Genomic DNA, 25,344 nt, shown 5'->3' with positions numbered 1-25,344 from the left:
ATAGACCAAAACTGGATCAATCTATTAGTTCAATCTGAAGCCAGCCGGCTACCTTGTAGACCGTAGCTATAAAAAAAGAAAAAAAAATCACACAGAGAAAAATAACCCAGGTTATATGATACCTAAGAACAGCACTGAATACATGGATTTCCTATGGGAATTTTGTGTACTTACTTGTCAAGCATGGAAGTGTTGCATGTGTAAACGTGGATGGCGACACCATTGCGAGATCTAGCATCTCCAGCTCCACACAACGTCTGCAATCCCTGGAGATAGACAAGGTTAAGAAGAAGAGACAGAGGTGGAGAGAGGATCTCAGACAATGACATTACAGCACTGCAATATCTTCACCACCCATACAGGGAAGTTTCAAAACAGCCATGATGTTAGATTAACAGATGATGCCATGTTCCCTTGAAGCAAACACCCACAGAAGGTGATCTCTCCACAGGAGAACCAAAGTCACAGCCAGTAGCAGGTAACTAATAAGAGCTGTGGCCTAAGGAACAGATCAGTTAATTGGCTGTGACTCATCTGTTTTACAAGGTATTTTGCATCAAAAATCAATAGACCCCTGACGCAGGCCTTCACGGCCGAAACACGTCATGTGTCGGGTTGTTTTTATTGATTTGAATAAAGACCTTGTTCAGGAAGACACCTATTGTGAGAGGACTTTTATTGGATCCACTGTTTGTACGTTTGGCCATGTTCCCTTGAACAGGCTGAGCCAGTCCTGGGTTCTTCTCACTGCATTCAGACAGATACAGTCCCTGCTTTTCTTATGGAAACCAAAACTGTATCTCCATGCATGCAATGAATAAAACCAGGAATGGGTCAGCCTCTCTTAGGTGTCCTGTAATCCCTTGGTAACCCCTAGCAGACTGGCAGCCTAAGGGTTTTACCGTTAGAAAATTACCAGAAGAATGGCTAACTTGATCAATATTCTTGGAGTTCATAAAATTTCATATCTTGAGTGTACTACAATTAACTTTTCAGGAGCAAATTTCTGGTATCATCAAATAGGGCCTTTTGATATTATGAAAACTAAGTACTATACATACATATCTCAAATTCCCGATGCTCCACACTCTCATTCATGCTGGACTGTTGTAAATCCATTTATGCCGGGATTGATCCCAGCATAAAAGACTTCAAACTTTAGAGAACTTTTAGCACTGAGTGGTTGTAGCAGCGCAGAAAACTGCATGCAGAAGCTGTAGACAAAACCTACCACACTATTATGTTGGCACCTCAGCTGGTAAATAGACAGAACTAGCAGAACTAGCCCCCCTCCCCCCCCCCCCCCCCAAAAAAAAAAAACCAGGCCTCTGATTCTCACCATCACAAAGTCAGTTTTCTTCTGGGATGCAGAAGGGATATTAAATGGCTTCCACCTCAGCTGCAAATATAGCAAAAAGTAGAAAGTTATTACACCAACAAAAATCATGAATTATGCACTAAATGACCCAAATTAAAAACTGAACATAATGTTGATGTTCCTAATTTGCTCCATGCTGTTGTTGTTTTCTTTGTATTTTGGAAATAGTTTTCTCTGCAATGACAAGAGTGCTCCAGGCATCAGCGTCAGGGTGCTAGACTCGCCAGATGTGGCCCTGGGCTGAAAGGTGGCATGACTCATGATTTATTGAGTAGCTGTGCATCAGAATCAGCAGAGGCACTGATGCAGGAAACAAACCATTTCATTTTTCACACCATCTGCTTCCACTGCTCGAGCTCCAGAAACATAGGGAGAGATGGTCCAGACCAATCTGGGATGATCACAAAGGACAGCATCCCAAGATAGGATCAGGTATTGCAAGGCCTGGCACCCCAATGATTTCCAGGGAAGAATGGGGTAGAGAACAGTACGGCACCCCTTGCCTTCCTGGAGAGGCCTGGGTTTAGGCTAGACAAGGTAGACAACTACCTGCAATGCCAAATTTTTATAGGTATCACTGCTGCTCCTGTGCCACCATCCGGGCCTGCCACTCTCACCGCTGTTGTCCCTGCATCATCAGTTGGTCTGTACGGCTGCATCAGCCTGGTAGCACTACTGGAAACTAAATGCAGCACGGGGTCTCCCATACCTTGTATTGGTTTCCATGGTAACAGGAAGCCCATTGCCATATAAGACAAGGGGGCATAGCACAAAAAGGACCTGTGCAACACAATACCTTGCGATGGGCTCCCATGATGAATTTACTTTCCTGAGTTGCTGCTGCTGCTGCTGCTGTGGGATTGACACTATTGTACACAGGAAATGTGATACACTTCTTAGAGATGTGGATGACCCTCCTTATTGTCTATGGCAGTGGTGTGCTGGTAAATTTTTAACAACAAGCTCTCTCCCTGGTCCACCTCGGCGCCCCCCCCGTCCACCACTGCGCCCCCCCCCCCCCCCAAATTGCAGAGCTGGCTATAGCCGGGGGGGGGGGGGGGGGCAATGCAATACTCTCTCCAGGAAAAAACTATTAAATGATCCCAGGTTCCAATCTAATTCATGTTTAATGTGGGATAAAATGCCATAAATAAGTAAATAAATATAAACTTTTAATGTTGAGCACCTGATTCTCAAGGTGAACATATTCCAAACACTATAATGAAAATAAAATGAGTTTTTTTCTACCTTTGTTGTCTGGTGACTGTTTTTCTGCTCATGCTGGCCCAGTATCCGATTCTGCTGCTATCTGTCCTCTTAACTCCGTTTTCAGGGCTTCCTTTCCTCCTTCATTTCTGGTCCTCAGCTTCTGCCTATTTTCTCCATCCATTTGCAGTTATTCTCCTCTCTTCCTTTTCCCTCTTCTCATCTCATTCCTCACTCTTCCCTCCCCTCCACCCATGTCCAGCATTTCTTCTCTCTCCCTTCCCTCTCCTCCACCCATGTCCATCAACCCTCCTCTCCCCTGCCCTCCATCCACCCACCCATGTCCAGCAACTCTCCTCTCCCCTGCCCTCCATCCACCCACCCATGTCCAGCAACCCTCCTCTCCCCTGCCCTCCATCCACCCATCCATGACCAACAACCCTGCTCTCCCCTGCCCTCCATTCACCCACCCCCATGTCCAGCAACCCTCGTCTCCCCCCTGTCCTCCATCCACCCACCCATGTCCAGCAACCCTCCTGTCCCCTGTCCTCCATCCACCCACCCATGTCCAGCAACCCTCGTCTCCCCCCTGTCCTCCATCCACCCACCCATGTCCAGCAACCCTCCTGTCCCCTGTCCTCCATCCACCCACCCATGTCCAGCAACCCTCGTCTCCCCTTGTCCTCCATCCACCCACCCATGTCCAGCAACCCTTGTCTCCCCCCTGTCCTCCATCCACCCACCCATGTCCAGCAACCCTCCTGTCCTCCATCCACCCACCCATGTCCAGCAGCCCTCATCTCCCCCCTGTCCTCCATCCACCCACCCATGTCCAGCAACCCTTGTCTCCCCCCTGTCCTCCATCCACCCACCCATGTCCAGCAACCCTCCTCTCCCCTGTCCTCCATCCACCCACCCATGTCCAGCAACCGTCCTCTCCCCTGCCCTCCATCCACCCATCCATGTCCAGCAACCCTGCTCTCCCCTGCCCTCCATCCACCCACCCATGTCCAGCAACCCTCCTCTCCTCTGCCCTCCATCCACCCACCCATGTCCAGCAACCCTCGTCTCCCCCTGTCCTCCATCCACCCACCCATGTCCAGCAACCCTCGTCTCCCCCCTGCCCTCCTCTCCTCCATCTGCCTTCTTCCAGCCCTCCCCACTCCCCTGGTCGTCCATCTTCCGTCTCGAGCTCTGCTCCCCGATAGTAGCCCTGGTTTCCTTCTTGCCTCGCCGCCCTGCTTTAAAAATTTTTATTTCCCCTCGAGGCGCGCCAGCATTGAAGCGAAGGCAGCAAGCTCAGCTTGGTTCCAGCCTTCGTTCCGTTCCTTCGCATCATGGCTCCGCCCTCGCGCAAACAGGAAATACGTCAGGCGAGGGCGGAGCCATGATGTGAAGGAATGGAACGAAGGCTGGAACCGAGCTGAGCCTGCTGCCTTCGCTTCAATGCTGGCGCACCTCGAGGGGAAATAAAAATTTTAAAAGCAGGGCGGCGGGGCAAGAAGGAAACCAGGGCTACTATCGGTAGATCTGCAGAGGGAAGATGGACGAGCGGGGGAGCAGAGGCGAGCCGGCTCGCACGGGCCAACAACCGGCTCGCAAGATGCCAGTAAATTTAACAACTGGCTCTTGCGAGCCGGCTCCAGCACACCACTGGTCTATGGGTACATACAGTTTAAATCCAGCTTCAAATCTGGCATATAATGGTTTACTAATGCAAAAACCGGGCTGATCAGAAGGCATGGCAGGACAATGGTAGACCGTCAGTTTTGGAACAATACTGAAACCTCGGTTTACCATATTCTCCAATAGCTACTTACTATCTTTGTGGCACAAATCATTCAGGTCTTTAGGTAAGTGATTTCAAAACTGCCTGCCCTGAAGTCTATCATGCTACCTGTTGGAGAGTTGTAATTTTCCAAAATGCAAAATACAGTCAAAGCTTATTAAGATCTGTAAAACTGAATGAATTGAAAAGAACCATGTAATATGAGAAGTCACTCGTAGAAACCATTGGAATGAGAGTGTAATCACTGATCTTGCTGTGAGCTTATGATCAATGAACGTGTAGTTCAGTTTTGTCTCCTGTTTAACTGTATCCCTCTTTTTATGCAGATAAGTTAAGTATTATTCATGATAGTTTTAAAAAGTAATTGACCAATTATAATCAAAGATCAAACACTGAGAAGCTTGTTTATTATATTAGCTCCTTTGACGAGTCTTTTTCAGAGACTAGGAAACCATCTACGAGCACCTGTTTAACAGACTTCTATGCCCTACACTGATCACAGGCCCTTGTGTATCTATTCTAGATATGGTATGAATTATTAGCAACCACATTGGTTTCTAGCAGGAGCTGAAGTTCCAAAATACTTAGGGGTCCATTTACCAAGCTGCAGGAAAAAGGGGCCTGCGTAATGGCAGAGGCCATTTTTCCCACACACCAGGGCCCTTTTTACCGCAGCGGGTAAAAAGCCCCCAGACAAACTTGGCCATGCGGTAAGAGAACTCTTACTATGTGGCCATGCAGCGGAGAGCGGAGCGGAGATAAGGGCTTCTGAGGTAACCCAGTGATAACCGGGCAGTGATTACCACTAGGTTACCACCGCTCAAGCCATTTCTGGAGGTTTCTTTTTCCCCCGGAAATGGCGTACGCTTGGTGCAGAACTATCGCCGGTGACCATGTTAGTCTGGTGGTAGTCCCGATTTAGCGTTTGGTAAGCCCACAATAGGCTTATTGACGCTTTTTAAAAAAAAACCCTTAGGGTCTATTATTCAGCCTGCCGCTGCCGGCATTATACCTAGAAATTCAGTATCAAGCCATGTCTGGAGTCAGACACTGAATTTCCAGGTATACGGAGCAGGCGAAAACATAGCTGGTTAAGTGTGATATTGGGCGCTTTACCGGCTATGAAGAACCACATAAAAATAGGACTATGTTTCATGTGGTTCTATTAATGAGGTTATCTTAGCAGGTTAAGTGCTAAATGGTTAACCAGCTAAGTGCCGACTCCACTCCTGAAACACCTCCAAAATAGCCGGTTTCGGCTTGAGCATTAACTGAGCATTTTCAGCAGCACTATCCGGATAAGTGCTGCTGAAAATGCCTGGTCTAGACAAGCGATTTAAACAGCCAGGATCCAATCTTGTACGTTTAAATCATTTTGAATACTGGGCCCTTAATTTTTTTGTTACCCCAGCAGTCTTGGCTAAAAATCTTTTATCCAAAACTGGGTATTACCAATAAATCAAACCAATGTTTTAAAATGATTTCTTCTCATTTGTTTGACTATTGAAAACATATTAACATTAATAATACTTAATATTAAGTGATATTTGTGTGCCGAGAATCCTTTTGTGCCTATTAGTGTCATCAATGTTCAATTAGTCTATAAGAAAACTTTAATGTTTGAATTTGTTCTTATCTTAAAAGATGGTGCCAGTGCGTTGGGTGGGGTGCCCAAAACTAACATTCTCCTCTCAAAATCAATCCTCTTCTTACTTTTATTGGATTAATTGAACACTTGTGTGTACATTTTTCTTGCTTCTCTCTTCCTCGACATGGATCCAAGTTTCTCCTTCAAAATGGCTTCCTCAGGAGTAACTTGGAGATGTTTCAATGTTCTTTGGGGAAACTCCCAATTTCTACGATTGAGACTCTTATGTTCAGATCTTGGTGGTTCTTCAGGAGGAAATCATAAGCTGGCCACACTGATAGTCCTGTCATGAATGGTGACACTACTGGGTACAAAGGGACTCTGAGCACACAAATATCACTTACAAGTATTATTTATATTAGTATGTTTTCAATAGTCATATAAATTAGAAGATTTCATTTTTTAAACATTGGTTTGATTTATAGGTAATAGTTGTTGTTGTTATTGTTGTTGTTTTTAATAAGAAGTGGATTATTAGTAACAAAATTGAACACATTCTGGAAGCACAGCTGAAGAGAGAGTAACTGAGACAGTCACCAGAGCTGTATTTTAAGGTGCAAGAGGACTTAAGTTGGAGTTTCCTGTCTAGTAGAGTCAGCAGGGTTTAGTGACCCTACTTGTGCCCAGAGAGAGAAAATAGACAACTGTAATCCTGGGCCAGTGCTGATGTTTCTGGCGCCACCACAATCTATAAATCTGCACCCTTTTCTCTCATTAATCGTAGGTCACATACACACCCCTTTCCCCAAAACTCCTTTACCAATTCTCAGTTTGTCCACACAATGCTATTATTTTATTTAAAAAGTGAGGTTTTACAAAAGGCTATAAGCACTTAGCCTTTTGTGCTTCCGTGTTCTTGAAATTAGCCATTAATTTATTGATATCTAACTGGGCATATATCTAAAGCAGTGGTTCTCAACCTTTTTTTTTGCTAGGACACAGCAGCAGACAGATGATGCTCAAATATGTCACACACTGCATACATGACTCTCATGGGCTTTTGGTCTGACACAGTATAGCATTTCTTATGAGTTAAACATGCTCTGCATCCACACAAATTCAACCTCCCTCCCCCTCTCTCCCCCCCCCCCCCCCTCCCCTGCAACAGGTACAGATCAGAACTAGGATATTTCTCCTAAATGTTTATTTCTTCTGTAATTTAGAGCAGGCTCTACTTTGGCAGATTCTGTTCTAAAATACTGGTGAAACTTGAAATGCACTGACCTGCACCTCTCTTTTTTTTGAATAATCTTTTTATTGGTAACAAGCAGAGCAAACAAAAAAGAAAAACACAACCTTCTATCAAGAACAATGCAGAAACAATCAGCAGAACAGAATCGTGAATATCAGCATACCTTGAACACATAGCTTAGCTCTAAGCTTTCACTCATATTTTCCTTTTCATATCCCCCCTCCCTCTACCCTTCCCTCCCTATGTCCAGGACCTACACAGAAGAGGCAGAAACAGCAGCAGAAATACTGGCCGTAGGCGTAGTAGGCAGGCACTCCAAACACCGCTTCCATAAGCCACTATATTCTCTAGAGGCCCTCCGAGCCAAAACATCAGACCTCCAACCCTTCCAATCTGCGATCTGACGCATGTGTCCATACCATTGCTCTATAGGCGGGGTAAGCTGACTCATCCAATGCTGCAAAATTACCTTCTTGGCCAAAAGCAGCGCTAGCAGAACATATTAGTAACCAGTGCAAATATGTTCTGCTAGCGCTGCTTTTGGCCAAGAAGGTAATTTTGCAGCATTGGATGAGTCAGCTTACCCCGCCTATAGAGCAATGGTATGGACACATGCGTCAGATTCTAAAACTTGCCTAAAATGGGGCTGTTTATTTTTTTTATCATGTTGGTCCCAGTTTCTCTTTTCTGCTTACTTTTTGTCTTCTGCTAACTCTTTCTTGTGACTTCTGTCCATTTGTCATTTCTCCTCTCTCCTCCTGTCCTGTTCTATTCCTTCTATCTCTGGCATATTCACATTTCCCTTTTAGCTCTTTCCTCTTCCTCTCTGTATACTCAAATTTCATCCTCTTTCACACCCGCCTATCAAATTTTCATCTCCTTCTCTCACCCCCAGCTCTCTGTCTCACTCCTTCCCCAGCCTCCTATTCCCTTCTTTCATCTACTTCCCAATGCCATATTTCTATCTTTTGTAGTCACTATCCTCCTCTCACTCATCTCTTTGATAACTCTCATTGTCTCTACCAAAAGGTCTCCACCATTTCCAACCATCTTCCTTCCTTCTCCCTCCCTCCATCCTTTAGCCCAATATCTCCCTCCTCTTTCTCTCTCTCCTCTGCTCTTGTAGCCTCACATCTCCTTGCCTCTTTTCTTCCATCCCCAGTATCTCCCTGTCCTGTCTCTCTTCCCTCCTGCCCTCTCCTGTGGTCCTGCATATCTCCCTCTCTCTTTCCTGAGGTTCTTGCCTACATAATCCAGCATTTCTTCCTCCCCCATGTTCCACCATTCCTTCTCTTTCTTTCCTGCAGTTCTCTCCTCCCCCCCCCCAAGGTCCAACATCTCCCTGTCTCCCATTCTCTAGCATCTCTCTCCCTCCCTCCCTCCCTCCCTCCCTCCTTTCTGCCCCTAGGTCCAGCATCTCTCCCTTTCTTTTCCTTCCCTCCTCTTTGCCCATGGGCCCAACATCTCTCCCTCCCTCACTCCCTTTTACCCTGGGTCCAACATATCTCTCTCCCTCTTTCCCCTCTCTTTTCCCTCCACTCTGCCCCATATCCAACATCTCTCCCTCTCTCTTCACTTCCTCTCTCCCCTCTGCTCCAAGTCTAACATCTCTTCCTATCTTTTCCTTTCCCCTCTCTCTCTCTCTCTTTCCACCCTCTCCACCCACCCCTGGGTCCAACATCCCTCCCTGCCCTCCCCTGCATCCCTGGTCTAGCATCTCCCCCCTCTCTCTCTGAACCCCCTCTCACAGTCCAGCATATCTCCCTTTCTCTGAGCCCTTTCTCTGAGCCCTTTCTCCACTATGAATGTCCCTGAAGTCCAGAGCATGCTGGCGGTGGCAGCAATTCTCCTATACTGCTGGGGGGCTGACCCTGTAGCATTCCCTCTGCGAGTCTTGCCCCTGTGGAAACAAGAAGATACATCAGATAGGTGGGACACCACAGAGGAAAGGCTCTAGGGCTGGCCCCTAGCAGCATAGGTGAATCACTGCCAATACTGGCAAGCTCAAGACTCAAGGGAGAGACATTTTCTAAGATAGAACATGTGGGTATGGGAGGGGGTTCAGAGAGAGGGGGAGATTCCAAACCCAGGAGTGGAGATGAGGAAGACACAGGTACTGGGCACTTTGGGGGATGCACTGGACTTCCTCCCCCCCCCCCCCCCCCCAGAGGTCGAGCAGAGGTACGGCCGTGGCAGATGGCAGCAACCACAAGAGTATCAGCTAGAGGGGAAATGTGGCAGGGCAGGCACAACAGGAAATGATGCTTGATTTGTGGCAACTTTTGACACCCTCCAAAGGTCGGCACCTCCCAGCCATGTTTACAGCATTTATCAGGTTGTGCCAGCCCTGCTGTAATTTCTACAATTACCTCTGCCACCAGAGAGTGCTATGGAAAGTAAATATCTTAAGAGACATCCTTCACTTGGAACAGTGAAGATTCTAGTTATCTGGAGTGGGGTTGATTAAAGAGGGGAAAATGGGTAAAGAAGGGAGGAGCAAATAACTAAGGGGTCCTTTTACAAAGGCGTGCTAGAGTTTTTAGTGTGTGCTAAATGCTAGAGATGCCCATATATTCCTATGGGCATCTCTAGCATTTAGCACATTAATGAATAGAGTGCACTAAAAATCCCCCTAACATTTCATTGCAGGCCTTCAGCTGCCTTTAACAGAACATAATAATGGTATTTGTATACTGCAACTACCATATAGTTCTAAGCAGTTCATAAATCTACAAAATACCAGGACATACTCCTGGGTATTACAGAAAAAATACAATATAAAATAATAATTACTGTCCCAAAATATGTTTCTTAAATAGCAAAATCTTAAGCTGTCTTCTGAAAACCTGATAGGAATAAAATTGATCGAAACATACAGAGATCTTTTGCCAGAGTTTAGAAGCCTGATAAGTAAACAACATTTCATGCACCTTAAATCTCTTCTGACCTCTAATAGAAGGAACGGCAAAAGGAGAATTATTAATAGTTCGCTCTATTTCTAATAAGAGTAATAAATTGAAAATGAGAAGGTAAATAATCTGAACAAGCCTCATCTAAAACCTTAAATAAAAAAGCATTACAACTTGAATAAAACTCTAGCCTCTATAGGGATATAGTGTAACTTAATATAATACCCAGAAATACTATCATATTTGTTTAAAGCAAAGATCAGACAGACCATGGTGTTCTGTATTGTCTGGTCTTTTTAGCATTTGTTTGATGCTACCTAAATAAATAAGATTATAGTAGTCGAGATTAGACAATAATACTTTTCTGCTCTTCTCCCAGCTGCTTGTTGCTCAGTCAGGGCTCAAGGCACTTGATCGCTGGACCTAGCTTAGGTCTCAAATGTTTGAAGATGCTCCTTGACTGCTGAAGTGATATTCCTCTCACCGCTTATAAATGGTAAATATAACCAGGTGCATGCACGAGAGACTGGGCAGGAAGACAACTATTGTCAACCACATAGTGAAAGGGAAGCAAGCAGTAAGGTGCCAGAAGAGCCTATAGACCTTCCAAGGGAGAACATAAGAATAGTCATACTGGGTCAGACCAATGGTCCATCTAGCCCAGTATCCTGTTTCCAACAGTGACCAAGCCAGGTCACAAGTACATGGCAGAAACTCAAATCATGGCAACATTCTATGCTACCAATCTCAGAGCAAGAAGTAGTTTCCCATGTCTGTCTCAATAGCAGACTATGGAATTTTCATCTAGGAACTTGTCCAAATCTTCTTTAAACCCAGATACACTAACTGCTGTTACTATATCCTCTGGCAAAGAGTTCCAGAGCTTAACTATTCCTTGAGTGAAGAAATATTCCCTCCTATTTGTTTTAAAAGTATTTCCATGTAACTTCATTGAGTGTCCCCTAATCTTTGTACTTTTGGAACGAGTAAAAGAGCGATTCATTTCGACTCATTCTACACCACTCAGGATTTTGTAGACCTCAATCATATCTCCCCTCAGCTGTCTCTTTTCCAAGCTGAAGAGCCCTAGCCTCTTTAGCCTTTCCTCATACGGGAGCGGTTCCATCCCCTTTATCATTTTGGTCTCTCTTCTTTGAACCTTTTCAAATTCCACTGTATCTTTTTTTTTGAGTTACAGTGACCAGAATTGAATGCAGTACCCATGGTGAGGTCGCACCATGGAGTGAAACAGAGGCATTATAGTATTTTCAGTCTTATTTACCATCGTTTTCCTAATAACTCCTAGCATCCTGTTTGTTTTTTGGCCACCACCATACACTGGGCAGAAGATTTCAGCATATTATTTACAACACCTAGATCTTTTTCTTGGGTGCTGACTCCCATAGTGGACCCTTTACTATCAAGGAACAATCTTCCATAAGCCATGAGAAATAATGGACAGTCCATGCTGCTCATAAAGGCCCCCTGCCACATACAAAAACACACATAGAACAATACATTTTAAAACTATGCAGATTCATTGGTAATAATATTTAAATTTACTCTATGAGGGCATCATCTCACAAGGAAGTATCACCTGGTTGGGATTGGGCTCCACTTCATCCCAGTTGTTTGAGAGATGGCCTTGGTCAATGGGCTCAAATGGTTTGTGACAAACTGAAGGCAGAATTCGATACAGCCAGCTGGAGAAAGAAAAGATAGTAACAGGGTGAGGCTGAAGCAATGAGTCCCTCAATAGGTAATCGATAAACTAGGGCTGCTTGATTTAGCAGTTTGAGTGTAACCCCTATCATTTAAGGGTGCCAGCCAGATTAGGGCTGTAAGGGATAGGTGATGTCATCCTGCTTTTAAGTGAGAACTATCACATCTTTCTCATAAATAATAAGCCAAATTTTGCAGAGCTTTCTAAGTAAAAAAAAGAGGTGTCTAAATTGGGATGTTTATAGTTAGCAAGCTACTTTACAAAAGGCTTGCTGAAAACCTATTGTAAAATATCTATATGGCCACAGGAAATGCATACAGCTGATGTTTGTTTATTTATTTATTTATTGCATTTGTATCCCACATTTTCCCACCTCTTTGCAGGCTCAATGTGGCTTAAAATGGATCATGAATGGTGGAGAAGTATAAGAAATAAACATTTAGTATTACAGAGGATTTTGGGTAACATGATAGTGAAAAAGCATGATATTAGTACAGCAAGCAAATGTTATGAGACATTTCTGTGGAGTGGTTCATATTTGTTACTCTTTGTGGTATGCCTTGTTAAAGAGATGTAGCCATTTTATGAAGAAATATGTTTAAATTAAGAGTGGCAATTTTGCTGTTTATATATATATATATATATATATATATATATATATATATATATATATATATAGCAGATTTCATAAGACTGGACATCCAGGAAGAGCCAATTAAGGATCCAAACGAGCTGTTAGCCAATACTTTTGCCCTTCCCTGGAGCAAATGCAAATGCCACATCCAATTTTTCTAAAAATATGCACGTATTGCTATTGTAAAATCAGAAATACACATATACTCTACCTGTCCACACAAACCATGCCTACAGTGTGCCTCCTTCCAAACTGAATGCTGTCATTTTATGTTGAAATATCTTTATTGGGTTATCATCAAATCTATACAGAAGCTTAGCCGGTGGTGGGAGGCAGGGCTGGTGGTTGGGAGGTGGGGATAGTGCTGGGCAGACTTATACGGTCTGTGCCAGAGCCGGTGGTGGGAGGCGGGGCTGGTGGTTGGGAGGCAGGGATAGTGCTAGGCAGACTTATACGGTCTGTGCCAGAGCCGGTGGTGGGAGGCGGGGCTGGTGGTTGGGGGGCGGGGATAGTACTGGGCAGACTTATACGGTCTGTGTCCTGAAAAAGACAGGTACAAATCAAGGTAAGGTATACACAAAAAATGGCACATGTGAGTTTATCTTGTTGGGCAGACTGGATGGACCGTGCGGGTCTTTTTCTGCCGTCATCTACTATGTTACTATCCAGCTTATAATCGAAAGTGATCGCCGGCCATCTTCTGACACAAATCGAGAGATGGTCGGCGATTTCTTAAAAGCGGCCAAATTGGTATAATCAAAAGCGGCATTTTTTACAACATCACCGCTTTCCCATCGCTTCGCCGGCGAAAGTTCAAGGGGGCATGTCGGTAGATTAGCGAAGGCGGGACATGGGCGGGCATGGGCGTGGCTACCAGATGGCCGGCTTTCGCCCATAATGGAAAAAAAAAAGCAGCGTTAAGCAGTATTTCGCCGGCTTTACTTGGTCCTTTTATTTTCACGACCAAGCCTCAAAAAGGTGCCCCAACTGACCAGATGACCACTGGAGGGAATGGGGGATGACCTCTCCATACTCCCCCAGTGGTCACCAACCCCCTTCCATACTAAAAAAATAAAACTAAAAACCTTTTTTGCCAGCCTGTATGCCAGCCTCAAATGCCGTACCCACCTCCATGACAGCAGAATGTGTTGTATCCTCCGACAGCCTTTCCCTGGTTGCGATGTGGCTCTCGGGTGAGTGTGACACCTTTTCTGTTAGGTGCCCTGTGGAGTCACATTAGCAATGCATTGTGGTGGGTGTAGGGTACTGGGCTCTACTCCCATGGTGCTTTTCCCCCCTGCTAACTGGGTCAGAGTGTGCCCTGTTTTGTTTCCTGTTGTAGTCCATGCGGTAGTGGCCATTTTTGTAAGCCAGTTTTAGTTCCCTTTCCTGTGTTACCCACGTCAGAGAACGTAGTTCTTACCTTGAATGATGCTGAAAGAGGGCATTGTACACCATTGTGCCAGCTCTGACCTACTGCTAATCTTAGTACCAGGGGACTCTTTGCCAGTGGGGCACAACCTCTGATCTGCAGTTAACTATGAGTAAATGTGGTTATTTCAAGAAAGGACTTTTTCAGAGAGATTAGTCTTCAGGTGTGAACTGGTGTGCCAAAGTTATACAGCAGCAATAAGTCCTAGAGGCTGTATGCAGGTCCCTAGAGCAATTTTAGAGGGTGCAGTACATTTGTGGGTAGTGGGTTTGGGGGGGGGTTTGGGGGCTCAGCTCCCAAAGTAAGGGAGCTATGCACGTGGGAGCTTTTCTGAAGTCCACCGCAGTGACCCCTAGGGTGGCTGGTTGGTGTCCTGGCATGTCAGGGGGCCAGTGCACTAAAAATGCTGGCTCCTCCCACGGCCAAATGCCTTGAATTTGGTCGGGGTTTGAGATAGCCGACATAACTTTCCATTATCACTGAAAAACAAACCCGGCCATCTCAAACCCGGCGAACTCCACGGCATTTGGCCGGGCTAAACCATATTATCGAAAAAAAGATGGCCAGCCATCTTTTTCCATAATACGGTTCTGGCCAGCTGTAGCAGCGCCGCCAACATAGATCACCGGCGATCTATTTGGCTGGCGATGTTCGATTATGCCCCTCTATGTTACAAAAACCAACATCATCAAGATAATAACAAAGACAATTGCAACAGAGTAATGATATCGAACTATCCCTATCTCTACCAACCTTTTTTTTCCCCCCAACTTCCACTCCTCCCGTGGGCAATACCCCTACCATCTCTAACCCCTCCCCCATCTGAATATTCGTACCCACAATGAATATTCATGAGAGAGATTTGCATGCACTGCCTCCACTGCATGCAAATCTATCTCATGATTATTCATTGTGGAAATACTGAAAACCTGACTGGCTGGGGTGCCTCCAGGACCCCAGGTTTAGGAACCACTGGGATAAGGAAATAATTTGAGAAAGCTGTACTTCTTTTTTGCAGGACAGAAACAGTTCCAAATCAGAGTGCACACTTCTGGCTGCATCTTCCCCCTCTACATCCAGACTTTTGTGCTTTGTGATTCAAAAAGGTGTATTTTCAAAGCACTTAGACTTACAAAGTGTTACAAATGAGCCTCAAAGTGTGACAATTCCCCTGGAAACAAAGGGGAGAACATAGCCTGAGTTGCCGCCAGTCAACTGCTGGAATTACACTGGGAGGAATACAGGGCAGAGAGCCAGGATATAGAGGGGGAAGATGCAGCGTGAAGTGTTGATTTGCCAATAGCTTTCTGCTGCAGCCCAGAGATCTGTGGAACACAAGGAAGGAGCCAGAGGATGGGAGGAGAAGGAAGAGTGAGCAAGTGAATGGATGCGAGTGAAGGAGAGTGAGTAAGTGGATGGAAACCAAGTGAGTGAGTATGTAAGGGGATGGATGGAAGCAGGGCTTTTTTTGAGGGGGTACTCGGGGGTACTGTGTACAGGCACCTTTTCCAGTGTCTCCTAAAACTGACCCATGGACCACAAGTTTTAATGAAAGAGCTCAGGCTCAAGACACCAATTCTGCCTTTGTCATAGATTCTGTGACTGGTTGCAGGGGGCCTGGCTATTGTGGAGTGAGTTCCTCAGTGATCACCCCACCCCTGAAGGGTGGCCTGGCATTTGAGTACCGGCAGCTTTTTTGCTAGAAAAATTGCACTGGATGGAAGAAACTAGACAATAAGAAAATGAGTAGATGCGATAAGGGGAGAGCAAGTAAGTCAATGGAGGGGACGGAAATGGCAAGTGATTAAGTGGATGTTGGCAAGGAGAAATTGAGTGAAGGGAGTGGAGAAAAGTGTGGAATGAGAGGGGGTAGACAAAGAGCGAGTGTGTGAGAAAAGAAAACATTGTCCAGAGGAGGGGTGCAAATAGATTATCTCTCCTTCTCCTGATCCTCCTACCTTTACTCTTTGCCCTATCCCCATCTACCCCTTTTGCCTGAGATCCCATTTCCATCTGCTGAGGTTCCACCTTCCCCCATCTTAAAGTTGTCTTCTCCTTCCTCTTTTCTCTATCCTCTTCCTCCCTTCTCAGCACTAATCACAATGCTCCCTTCCCCCTCCCCCTAAATAAAAGCCAAATAAAGGAATTCAGCACATAAGAAATTCCAGAAAATGACTTTATAAATAAAGTTTTTTAAAAAGCAACATAACATAATATACAAATGATGAATATGGACCTATAATTGTTGCATAATTTTGAAAAATCTGCCGCAGGAAACTGGGTGACTTTAAGAGCAAGTTGGCAAGAAATTAAACAGACATTAATAGTTCAGAAAGCATCACATTTTGATTTGCAGTCTGACGTCATCTCAGTATGGATAAGGTCTTGTCATAATTTTTAAGCCTCTTGGGTGGGGGAAGATGACCAGTGGAAGAGTTTCAGAAACACTGCATTACTTTACCTCAGGGGCGTAGCCAGACACCCAACTTTAAGTGGGCCTGGACCCAAGTTGGGTGGGCAGAAGAACCCCTCCATGTCCCACAGGTGATTTGGTCTTTCCTTGTCTCACCTGCATGCCATCTGCTATTTACAAGGTATGCAGGAGGGACAGTTGTTGGGAGTTTTCAGCTGATGGGGCTTGGCAATCCCTGCCAGCCACACCATAGGTGTACTGCTACTGGGTGGGCCTGAGCCCAAAGTGGGCGGGCCTGGGCCCACCCAGGCCCACCCTTGGCTACGCCACTGCTTTACCTCCTTTTATTTGTGGATCTGGGACAAGTGAAAGCGGATCCAGAGAGCTGCTCTGCATACAGGCCATAGGGGCAGACCTGTGGATTATTCTGAAATAAGAAAAATGGAAGCATTAATAATTTGTTTAGGAAATAATCCATTGGGGTATGCATGAAAAAAAAAGAAGTGGCTCATGTTATGTCATTTTGGTTTTATGTTGTTTGTTTAGTTTTCCCACCTATATTGTTTGTTTCATTGTATTGTATATTATATTTTTACAACTTAGTAATGCATACCATGGTACATATATCATACTCTGAAATGCTTTACTGCATTTATTACAAAATGCGATTTGGTCTCCAGCCATTACCAAGCATTAGCTTCTAACAGGGCCTCAGAGAGGGAGGGGACGGGGGGGGGGGGGGGAATTCCCCAGGCAGTGGCCTTGCCCCGGACCCGGCTCAGTCTCTCGGCAGCCAGGGCTTCTAAAGAAAAATCACATAGCATAATTGTTATTGGCAGCATTCTAGGTGGAGGCCTTCACACAATGTTGTAACATACAGAGGCAGTAACAATTTATAAATGATGTATTAGCATGTGAATAAAGCCATCTCTAAACTATTTACAGCACAATCCCCTACACTAAAGTGGTACTTCATTAATTAGATCATATCTCCAAAAATAGTATCAGGCATTGGCGATATTAGTAGTGGACTATGCGAATGTTATCTATGTAGTTATTTCTTCAGATTCTTTAAGAGGATTACAGTCTTGCAGAATGAGGCCTTGAGACTTTTAGCTTAATGTGTGGGTTAAGGACTATGTAATCCCTTTTTTAATGAAATATCACTGGTTTCCAATTGAATACCTTATTCAATTTAAAACTTTAACAATGGCCTCTAGAGCATTTTATGACATAATTCCTTCTTACTTAGGGCCCTGCTTACTAAGCCATACTAAGGGCGTGATCTTGTTTTTAGCACATGCTAAACGCTAAGTCGTCCATAGGAACACATGGGCGACTCTAGCGTTTAATACGCACTAAAAACGCTAGCGTGGCTTAGTAAACAGGGCCCTTAGCATCAATGGCTGTACTACATGTACCTTCTAGACTGCTCAGTTCATTAAGAGTTTGTAGAATGGTCATCTCCCATTTATCTAAAGCTCATCTGGTCTCTACGTGGGGTAGCATTTTTTTGGCAAGTTCCAGAGTTCTGGAATAAACTGCTTTTTGTGCTTTGTAATGAAGCTTCTTGAAAAAAACGTAAAACTCTTACATAGTTATTATTTTAAATTGTCCTTTGGCCTTCCTGGTGAGTAGCTGCATTGTTGGCTGGAAGTTTATTGCTGATGTATGAATGACACTGTACTTGACTCTTTTGTTAAGTACATAAGTAATGCCACACTGGGAAAAAACCAAGGGTCCATCGAGCCCAGCATCCTGTCCACGAAAGCGGCCAATCCAGGCCAAGGGCACCTGGCAAGCTTCCCAAACGTACAAACATTCTATACATGTTATTCCTGGAATTGTGGATTTTTCCCAAGTCCATTTAGTATTTGTCCTTTAGGAAACCATCTAACCCCTTTTTAAACTCTGCCAAGCTAACCGCCTTCACCACGTTCTCCGTCATAAGTACATAAGTAAGACATTAGTGAGACTGAGTGTTTTAATCATTTCTATAGCACTACTAGACATACACAGCGCTGTACACACTATTACAAGTCCTTTCTCTGTCTCTAGTGGGCTCACAATCTAAGTTTTGCTTTTCTGTCAAATTTATGGCAATCTATTTCATTCCGTATATTTTAGAATAAATTGCAAACCACTTAGATCTTATCGAAAGTGTAAGTGGTATAAGTAAATTAACAATAAGCAATGAAATTGGATTAAATATGCAGAAATACTTGTAAGAAATCTGTAGTACCTGTCCCTCTGGTAAAGCTCCAGGGCAGCGCGGATCCTCCGAGGTCATCTCATTGCCAAAACCAGATAAGTACTGAAGAGAAAAACAAAAATTCAAGAGAATGAGAAAATGCACAACATTCAGAGGAATGTTATTTTAACATGTCCATTACCAGATAAAATTGAATGTAATTAACTGTCTACATTATTAAAAATACATGTATGCAGTCTAGAGGAAGCCACAATCTGTTTTCTGCCTAAAAACTAACTGGGAAGCAAACAAAAGAGCAGATCACTAGGTGGTATTAATAAGACTTTATTGGAGAAATAATCACCCGACACAGACTGTGTTTCGCCCACACGGGCTGCGTCGGGTGATTATTTCTCCAATAAAGTCTTATTAATACCACCTAGTGATCTGCTCTTTTGTTTGCTTCCACGTTGGATTTTGCGGATCATCTGCCTTCTTGTTTTCTTAAAAACTAACTGGGACAGTTGGGACAAATAGGGGCAGGGGGACTTCCAATAAGAAGGGGGAGAATGAACTCCAGGTGGAAATGAAGGCTTGTAGTGGTGTGTCCCAATACAGGCTGAATTCAATTCAGGTTAAGTCTAAAGAGCCAAAAATAGAAACTAATCTGCAAAAATAATAAAAAGGCACTGTGATAGGAACATAACTCTAGATATAAACCTCTCAATTCTGCAGTTATTAAGGCTGCATGCTAACTGTAGCCTTGGCTACCAGCCTGGCCCTCTGCACTTGTTAAGGATTCAATGCACACCTGAATTTCTGGAGACGAGTCCCTTCAGGCTTTAGGTTTTAAGGATGCAGTACAAGAGCTAATTTTGGTTAAAGCTGACACCACTCAAATTCCATATAAACATTAATGTTTTATGGTGGAAAGCTGCTGGATTTAAAAAGGTTGCTCACACGTAATCTTTAAAAGAAAATTCAAAGCCCTCTGCTTTCAAAGGAGAACATCAGATAAAGGATATATGTGTGAAAGATTTGGATAATAATTGAAAGTGTGTGTGTGTGTGTGTGTGTGTGATATATTTATATTTGGGAGAAGGGAGGATCTTGTGTCTGGGTCCTTCTGTGCTGTAGGTCTGCTTTTCTTGGGATAAGGTTAATCTATATGGTTTAGATAACCTGTGTGTCTGTGGCTGTGTTTTTATAGAAACAGAAATGTGACTGCAGATAAAGGATATGGCCCATCCAGTTTGCCCGTCCTCTGTAACCCCTAACTCTTCCTTTTCCTAAGCAATCCTACATGCTTATCTCATGCCTTTTAAAATTCTGACACAGTCCTAGACTCCACAACCTCCACCGGGAGGCCATTCCATGCTACCACCACCCTTTCTGTGAAATAATACTTTCTTAGATTACTCCTAAGCCTATTCCCTCTTAGCATCATCGTATGCACCCACGTTCCAGAGCTCTCCTTCATTGGAAAAAGGCTCACTTCCTGCACATAAATACCCTTGAGATATTTAAACGTCTCTATCATGTCTCCTCTCTCCCTCCTCTCTTCCAGCGTAGACAAAGCAGCATGCTCCAATCAGTACAGTCCCAGCCAAAGGCTGCTGCTTGGCGGTCTATCAAAAATACAGCAGAGCGATTAGCATAGGACTGCAGCATCTTAGGAATCGATGAGGCTCTGCCAACTGCATTCACCTTTTCTAAAATGGGCATAAAAACCTGAAGTCCACTCAGACAATTTGCAGGGCCAGGAGTAGCCTAGTGGTTAGTGCAGTGAACTTTGATCCTGGTAGAACTGGGTTTGATTTCCACTGCAACTCCTTGTGACTCTGGACAAGTCACTTAACCCTCCCTTGCCCCAGGTACAAAATAAGAACCTGTATATGATATGTAAACTGCTTTGATTGCAACCACAGGAAGGTGGTATATCAAGTCCTCTTTTCTTTCCTGTGGCCTGTATAGGATGCCAGGACATTGTCCCACAGCGACCTACCTTAAAAACACACAAGATAAGAAAGCTCTATGCTTAATTCTCCAGGGGCTCATGTGCTGCATACAGGATTTTCTAATCTACATGTTAGAGAAATCATTAATCTGACACTGAGCTATTGCCTGCAGCTGTGATGAAGCAGCCTATGGAAACTCAGTTTGCTGATAAACAAGGCCCTACAATTTACAAAACCAATGGAAAATGAGTTTAAAGAGTATTTTAAACAGCTTTCTGATAAAAGAGAAGATGACAAAGGGCCTCTTTTACTAAACTGCGTTAGCGATTCCCAGCATGGCAAATGGGCTGCACCACATTTGCCGCACAGGAATCGCTAGTGTGGTTTAGTAAAGAGGCCCTAAATTTGTTGATTTTGGCCATTATTAAACTGGATTCATGTCAGATACAGACACATTGTCCCACTCTTCCACACTCTTCTTTCAACCATTTCCTTCTCCACCCCCCCCCCCCCACTCTCCTGTCTATTCCATCTCTCAACTTCTGTTGCCTCTCTCTTTCTCAGTCACCATCTCTTGTCTCCTCTGTCCCATCCTTTCTGACATTCACCTGCCTCTTCCTTGTCTCTCCTGTCCTTTTATGATTTCTTCTGTCTCTTCTTCATACTTCATACTTCTCTCACCTCTCCGTACAAGTTCTTTCCATATATTCTTTCCCTTCATGTTACTTGCTTGCCCTCACTGCTCTTCCCGCCATCGCTTTTTATTCACTTCCTTAACATAAGAATAGCCATACTGGCTCAGTCCAATGGTCCATCTAGCTCAGTATCCTGTTTCACAAGTACCTGGCAGAAACCCAAATAGTAGCAACATTCCATGCTACCAATCCCAGAGTACGCAGTGGCTTCCCCATGTCTGTCTCAATAGCAGACTACAGACCTTTCCTCCAGAAACTTGTCCAAACCTTTTTTAAACCCAGATTCGCTAACTGCTGTTACCACATCCTCCAGCAATAAGTTCCAGAGCTTAACTATTTGTTGAGTGAAAAAATATTTCCATGTAACTTCATTGAGTGTCCCCTTGTCTTTGTACTTTTTGAAAGAGTAAAAAATCGATTCACTGCTACTCGTTCTACACTACTCAGGATTTTCTAGACCTCAATCATATCTCCCTTCAACCATCTCTTTTTCCAAGCTGAGGAGGTCTAACCTCTTTAGTCTTACGTCATATGAGAGGAGTTCCATCCCCTTTATCATTTTGGTCTCTCTTCTTTGAACCTTTTCGACTTCCGCTATATATTTTTTGAGATACAGTGACCAGAACTGAACACAATACTCAAGGTGAGATTGCACCATGGAGTGATAAAGAGGCATTATAGTATCCTTGGTCTTATTTGCTATTCCATTCCTAGTAATTCATAGCATCCTGTTTGCTTTTTTGGCCGCCTCTACACACTGGGCAGAAGATCCTATATAATAATTCTCACCTCCAACAGGATGTGCTTGGGACCGTGCCTGCCGGAAGTGGTCTGCTAGGCAGGCACGCACTGACCTCAGTGACAGACAATTTGGCAAAGCAAAACAATCTGAGTGTTGGCCATTAGGACACAGGGTTGATAGGAGAGTTTTAAAAGACTGAAGGAACTGAAAGTGTTAAATGGGGGGAGGGGGGAGTTCTGAACGACTGAAAGACATGAACATTTGGGAAAGGAAAACAATCTGAATGCTGGCCATTAGGACACAGGGTAGATAGGAGAGTTTTAAAAGACTGAAGGAAACAAAAGTGTTAAACTGGAGAAGGGGGGGGGGGAGTTGTGAATGACTGAAAGACATGTAAATTTGGGACAGGAAAACAATCTCAATGCTGGCCATTAGCACACAGGGTACATACTGTAGGACAGTTTTAAAAGACTGAAGGAACCAAAAGTGTTCGGGGGGGGGGGGGGGGGGGCAAGTTCTGAATGAATGAAAGAAATGAAAATTTACGAGAGGAACACAATCTGAATGCCGGGCATTTGGACACAGGGTAGATAGGACACTTTTTTTAAAAAAATGAAGGACGTGAAAGTATTACATCTTGGGGGAGGGGTGAGGAGGAAAGCGGTGGGGTATCCGGATACTGGGCGTTAGGGCCACGGGGGTACATAGACATTTGAAAGCCTTAAGGAACCCAAAGTGTGGGAAGGAGGAGGAAAAGGAGGGGAGGGAACGGGGTGAGGGGCATTAGGAACAGGGGAGGGGGCCCTGTCACACACACTCTCATTCTCACACACACACACTGTCACACAAGACAGTCTCACTCTGTCACACACCCGCACATTCACTCTGGCTCTCTCTCTCTCTCAAACATACACACTCCCAGGAAAACCTTGCTAGCACCCATTTCATTCGTTCCAGAAACGGGCCTTTTTTTACTAGTTTCAATATATTGTCTACAACGACACCTAGATCTTTTTTTGGGGGGTGCTGACCCTCAAGGTGGACCCAAGCATCAGGTAACTGATTTGGGTTGGCTATTCTTCTGAATGTGCATCACTTTGCATTTGTCCACATTAAATTTCACCTTCCATTTGGATGCCCTGTCTTCCAATTATCTATATAAATAATTCTCAGCTTGAACATTCTGAAGCTCACTCTATGCCAGGGACACACTGAAGCCCTGCAGTGTTGGTAGGCTAGGCTGTCAGCACCACTCACCTCATGCACCACTCACTCTCAGTCAGAGACCCACCCACAGCCACGCCCCTTCCGGACATAATTCACAACCCCAACGTTCTAAGTGAAGCTGCAACTTCCTCTTTGCATGGTGGTGTAGATCGAAATTTGTCTTTTCCACACAGGACTGTCTGCCCCGCCCTCGCGTCACGACGTCGTGACGTGGAGGGTGGAGTTACCACAATTGACGAATCGCATCACACACCAGCCCTGCCCTTGCGTTCCGACATCATGACCTCAACGACGGGTCATGAAAAAACAAACTACAAGCGCTCTGCCATGCCTGCCCCACGCCGTCCCTCTAGCCTGCCACCCACGGAACGATGACACACAGACAGACGCCCCTTCCATGCTCCGAAACGCTGTGCAAGCGCCCCCCCCCCCCCCCCACAGCAACATCAACCCCCTCCTTCCCTCACTGTCCCGCCGCCGCTGCTGCAAAAAAAAAAAAAAAAAAGGCAAGCAGCTAGGCAGGCAGCCTCAACGTCTGAGGGAGGGAGCGAAGCAAAGCAACCAACCAGCCAGCCTGAATGTGGGTGCAAGGGAGGGAGGGAATCAGCTTCATTATGCCAGTGGCAGGGGTGAAAACCTTGCTAGCGCCCATTTCATTAGTCTCAGAAACGGGCCTTTCTTACCAGTAAGTACATAAGTGTTGCAATACTGGGACAAACCGAAAGTCCATCAAGCTCAGAATCCTGTTTCCAAAAGTGGCCAATCCAGGTTACAAGTACCTGGAAAGATCCCAAAACAGTACAATACATTTTATGCTGCTTATCCTAGAAATAAGCAGTGGATTTTCCCCAAGTCCATCTTAATAATGGCTAATAGACTTTTCTATTAGGAAGCTATCCAAGCCTTTTTAAAACCCCGCTAAACTAACTGCTTTTACCACATTCTCTGGCAACGAAATTCCAGAGTTTAATTACACTTTGAGTGAAGAAATATTTTCTCCAATTTATTTTAAATTTACTACTTTGTAGCTTCATTGTGTGCCCCCTAGTCCTAGTATTTTTGGAAAGAGTAAACAAGCAATTTGCACCTACCCATTCCACCCCACTCATTATTTTATAAACCTCTATCATATCTCCCCTCAGCCGTCTTTTCTCCAAGCTGAAGAGCCCTAGCCACTTTAGCCTTTCCTCATAGGGAAGTCATCCCATCCCCTTTATCATTTTCATCGCCCTTCTCTGTACCTTTTCTAATTCCACAATATCTTTTTTGAGATGCGGTGACCAGAATTGCACACAGTATTCAAGGTGCGATTGCACCATGGAGCAATACAAAGGCATTATAAAGTCCTCATTTTTGTTTTCCATTCCTTTTCTAATAATACCTAATATTCTATTTGCTTTCTTAGTCACCACTTCACATTGAGCAGGGAGTTTCAACTTATCATCAACGACAACACCTAGATCCCTTTCTTGGTCCGTGACTCCTAATGGCAAACCTTGCATGACGTAGCTATAATTTGGGTTCCTCTTTTCCACATGCATCACTTTGCACTTGCTCACATTAAATATCATCTGCCATTTGGATGCCCACCCAGTCTCCCAGTCTCGTAAGGTCATCTTGTAATTTTTCAACATCCTCTTGCAAGTTAACAACTTTGAATAACTTTGTGTCATCAGCAAATTTAATTATCTCACAAGCAGGGCCATGCCAACACAGTAAGCGGGGTAAGCAACGCAGGGGAGCGCCGACCTCTGAAGGGCGCCTACCGTTTCCTGAGGTCAGCTCACTTGCAAAATGTTTTACCTGAAGCAGTGATTCTCCTCTCTCCCCTGCCCTCCCCTCTTCGACCACAGTGCTCACTGAGGCAGGCAGACTCTGCTGAAGTTGTTTGAAAGAATACAACCAGTGCCATTTATGTCTTTGGTGTGGGATGAACTCCTCATTCAGGGTGAGCTTGAACAACATTCAAATTAAAGAGAACAGCCAGGTTTGGAGGGAGGTGTGCAAGTGAGACTGGGGAGAAATAAAAACTAAATAGTGTAATTGTTAAAATCTGTAAGTGGTTCGGAGGGGACGTGTCAAGATGGCGGCACGCTAAGTTCTCCTGGTGTAAGCTCTCGCTAGTTTGGAGAAGAAATTCTTTTTTTCTTCAAGAAATATGCCCCACACAAAGCGTAAGGGGTTAGTTAAGATGGTTTCCTCAGCCG

The 25,344-nt window shown here is 44.5% G+C and overlaps 1 protein-coding gene across 1 annotated transcript in view; it reads right to left on the bottom strand.

Annotated features, from left to right (window-relative positions):
• Positions 1–25,344, bottom strand: part of HGD (homogentisate 1,2-dioxygenase) — a 121,815-nt gene that overhangs the window by 44,105 nt on the left and 52,366 nt on the right. The window contains exons 2-6 of the mRNA XM_030203991.1: positions 18,567–18,638; positions 16,663–16,751; positions 11,720–11,825; positions 1,340–1,399; positions 175–266 (exon numbers count right to left, since the gene is read on the bottom strand). Coding sequence (XP_030059851.1) covers positions 175–266; positions 1,340–1,399; positions 11,720–11,825; positions 16,663–16,751; positions 18,567–18,638 — 419 coding nt within the window. The remainder of the gene's footprint in view (positions 1–174; positions 267–1,339; positions 1,400–11,719; positions 11,826–16,662; positions 16,752–18,566; positions 18,639–25,344) is intronic.

The sequence above is a fragment of the Microcaecilia unicolor genome, chromosome 5 (genome assembly GCF_901765095.1).
Source record: "Microcaecilia unicolor chromosome 5, aMicUni1.1, whole genome shotgun sequence".
NCBI classification, from domain to species: domain Eukaryota; kingdom Metazoa; phylum Chordata; class Amphibia; order Gymnophiona; family Siphonopidae; genus Microcaecilia; species Microcaecilia unicolor.
The sequence above is the reverse complement of the archived record's forward strand: the minus strand, read 5'-3'. Positions and strand labels throughout refer to the sequence as shown.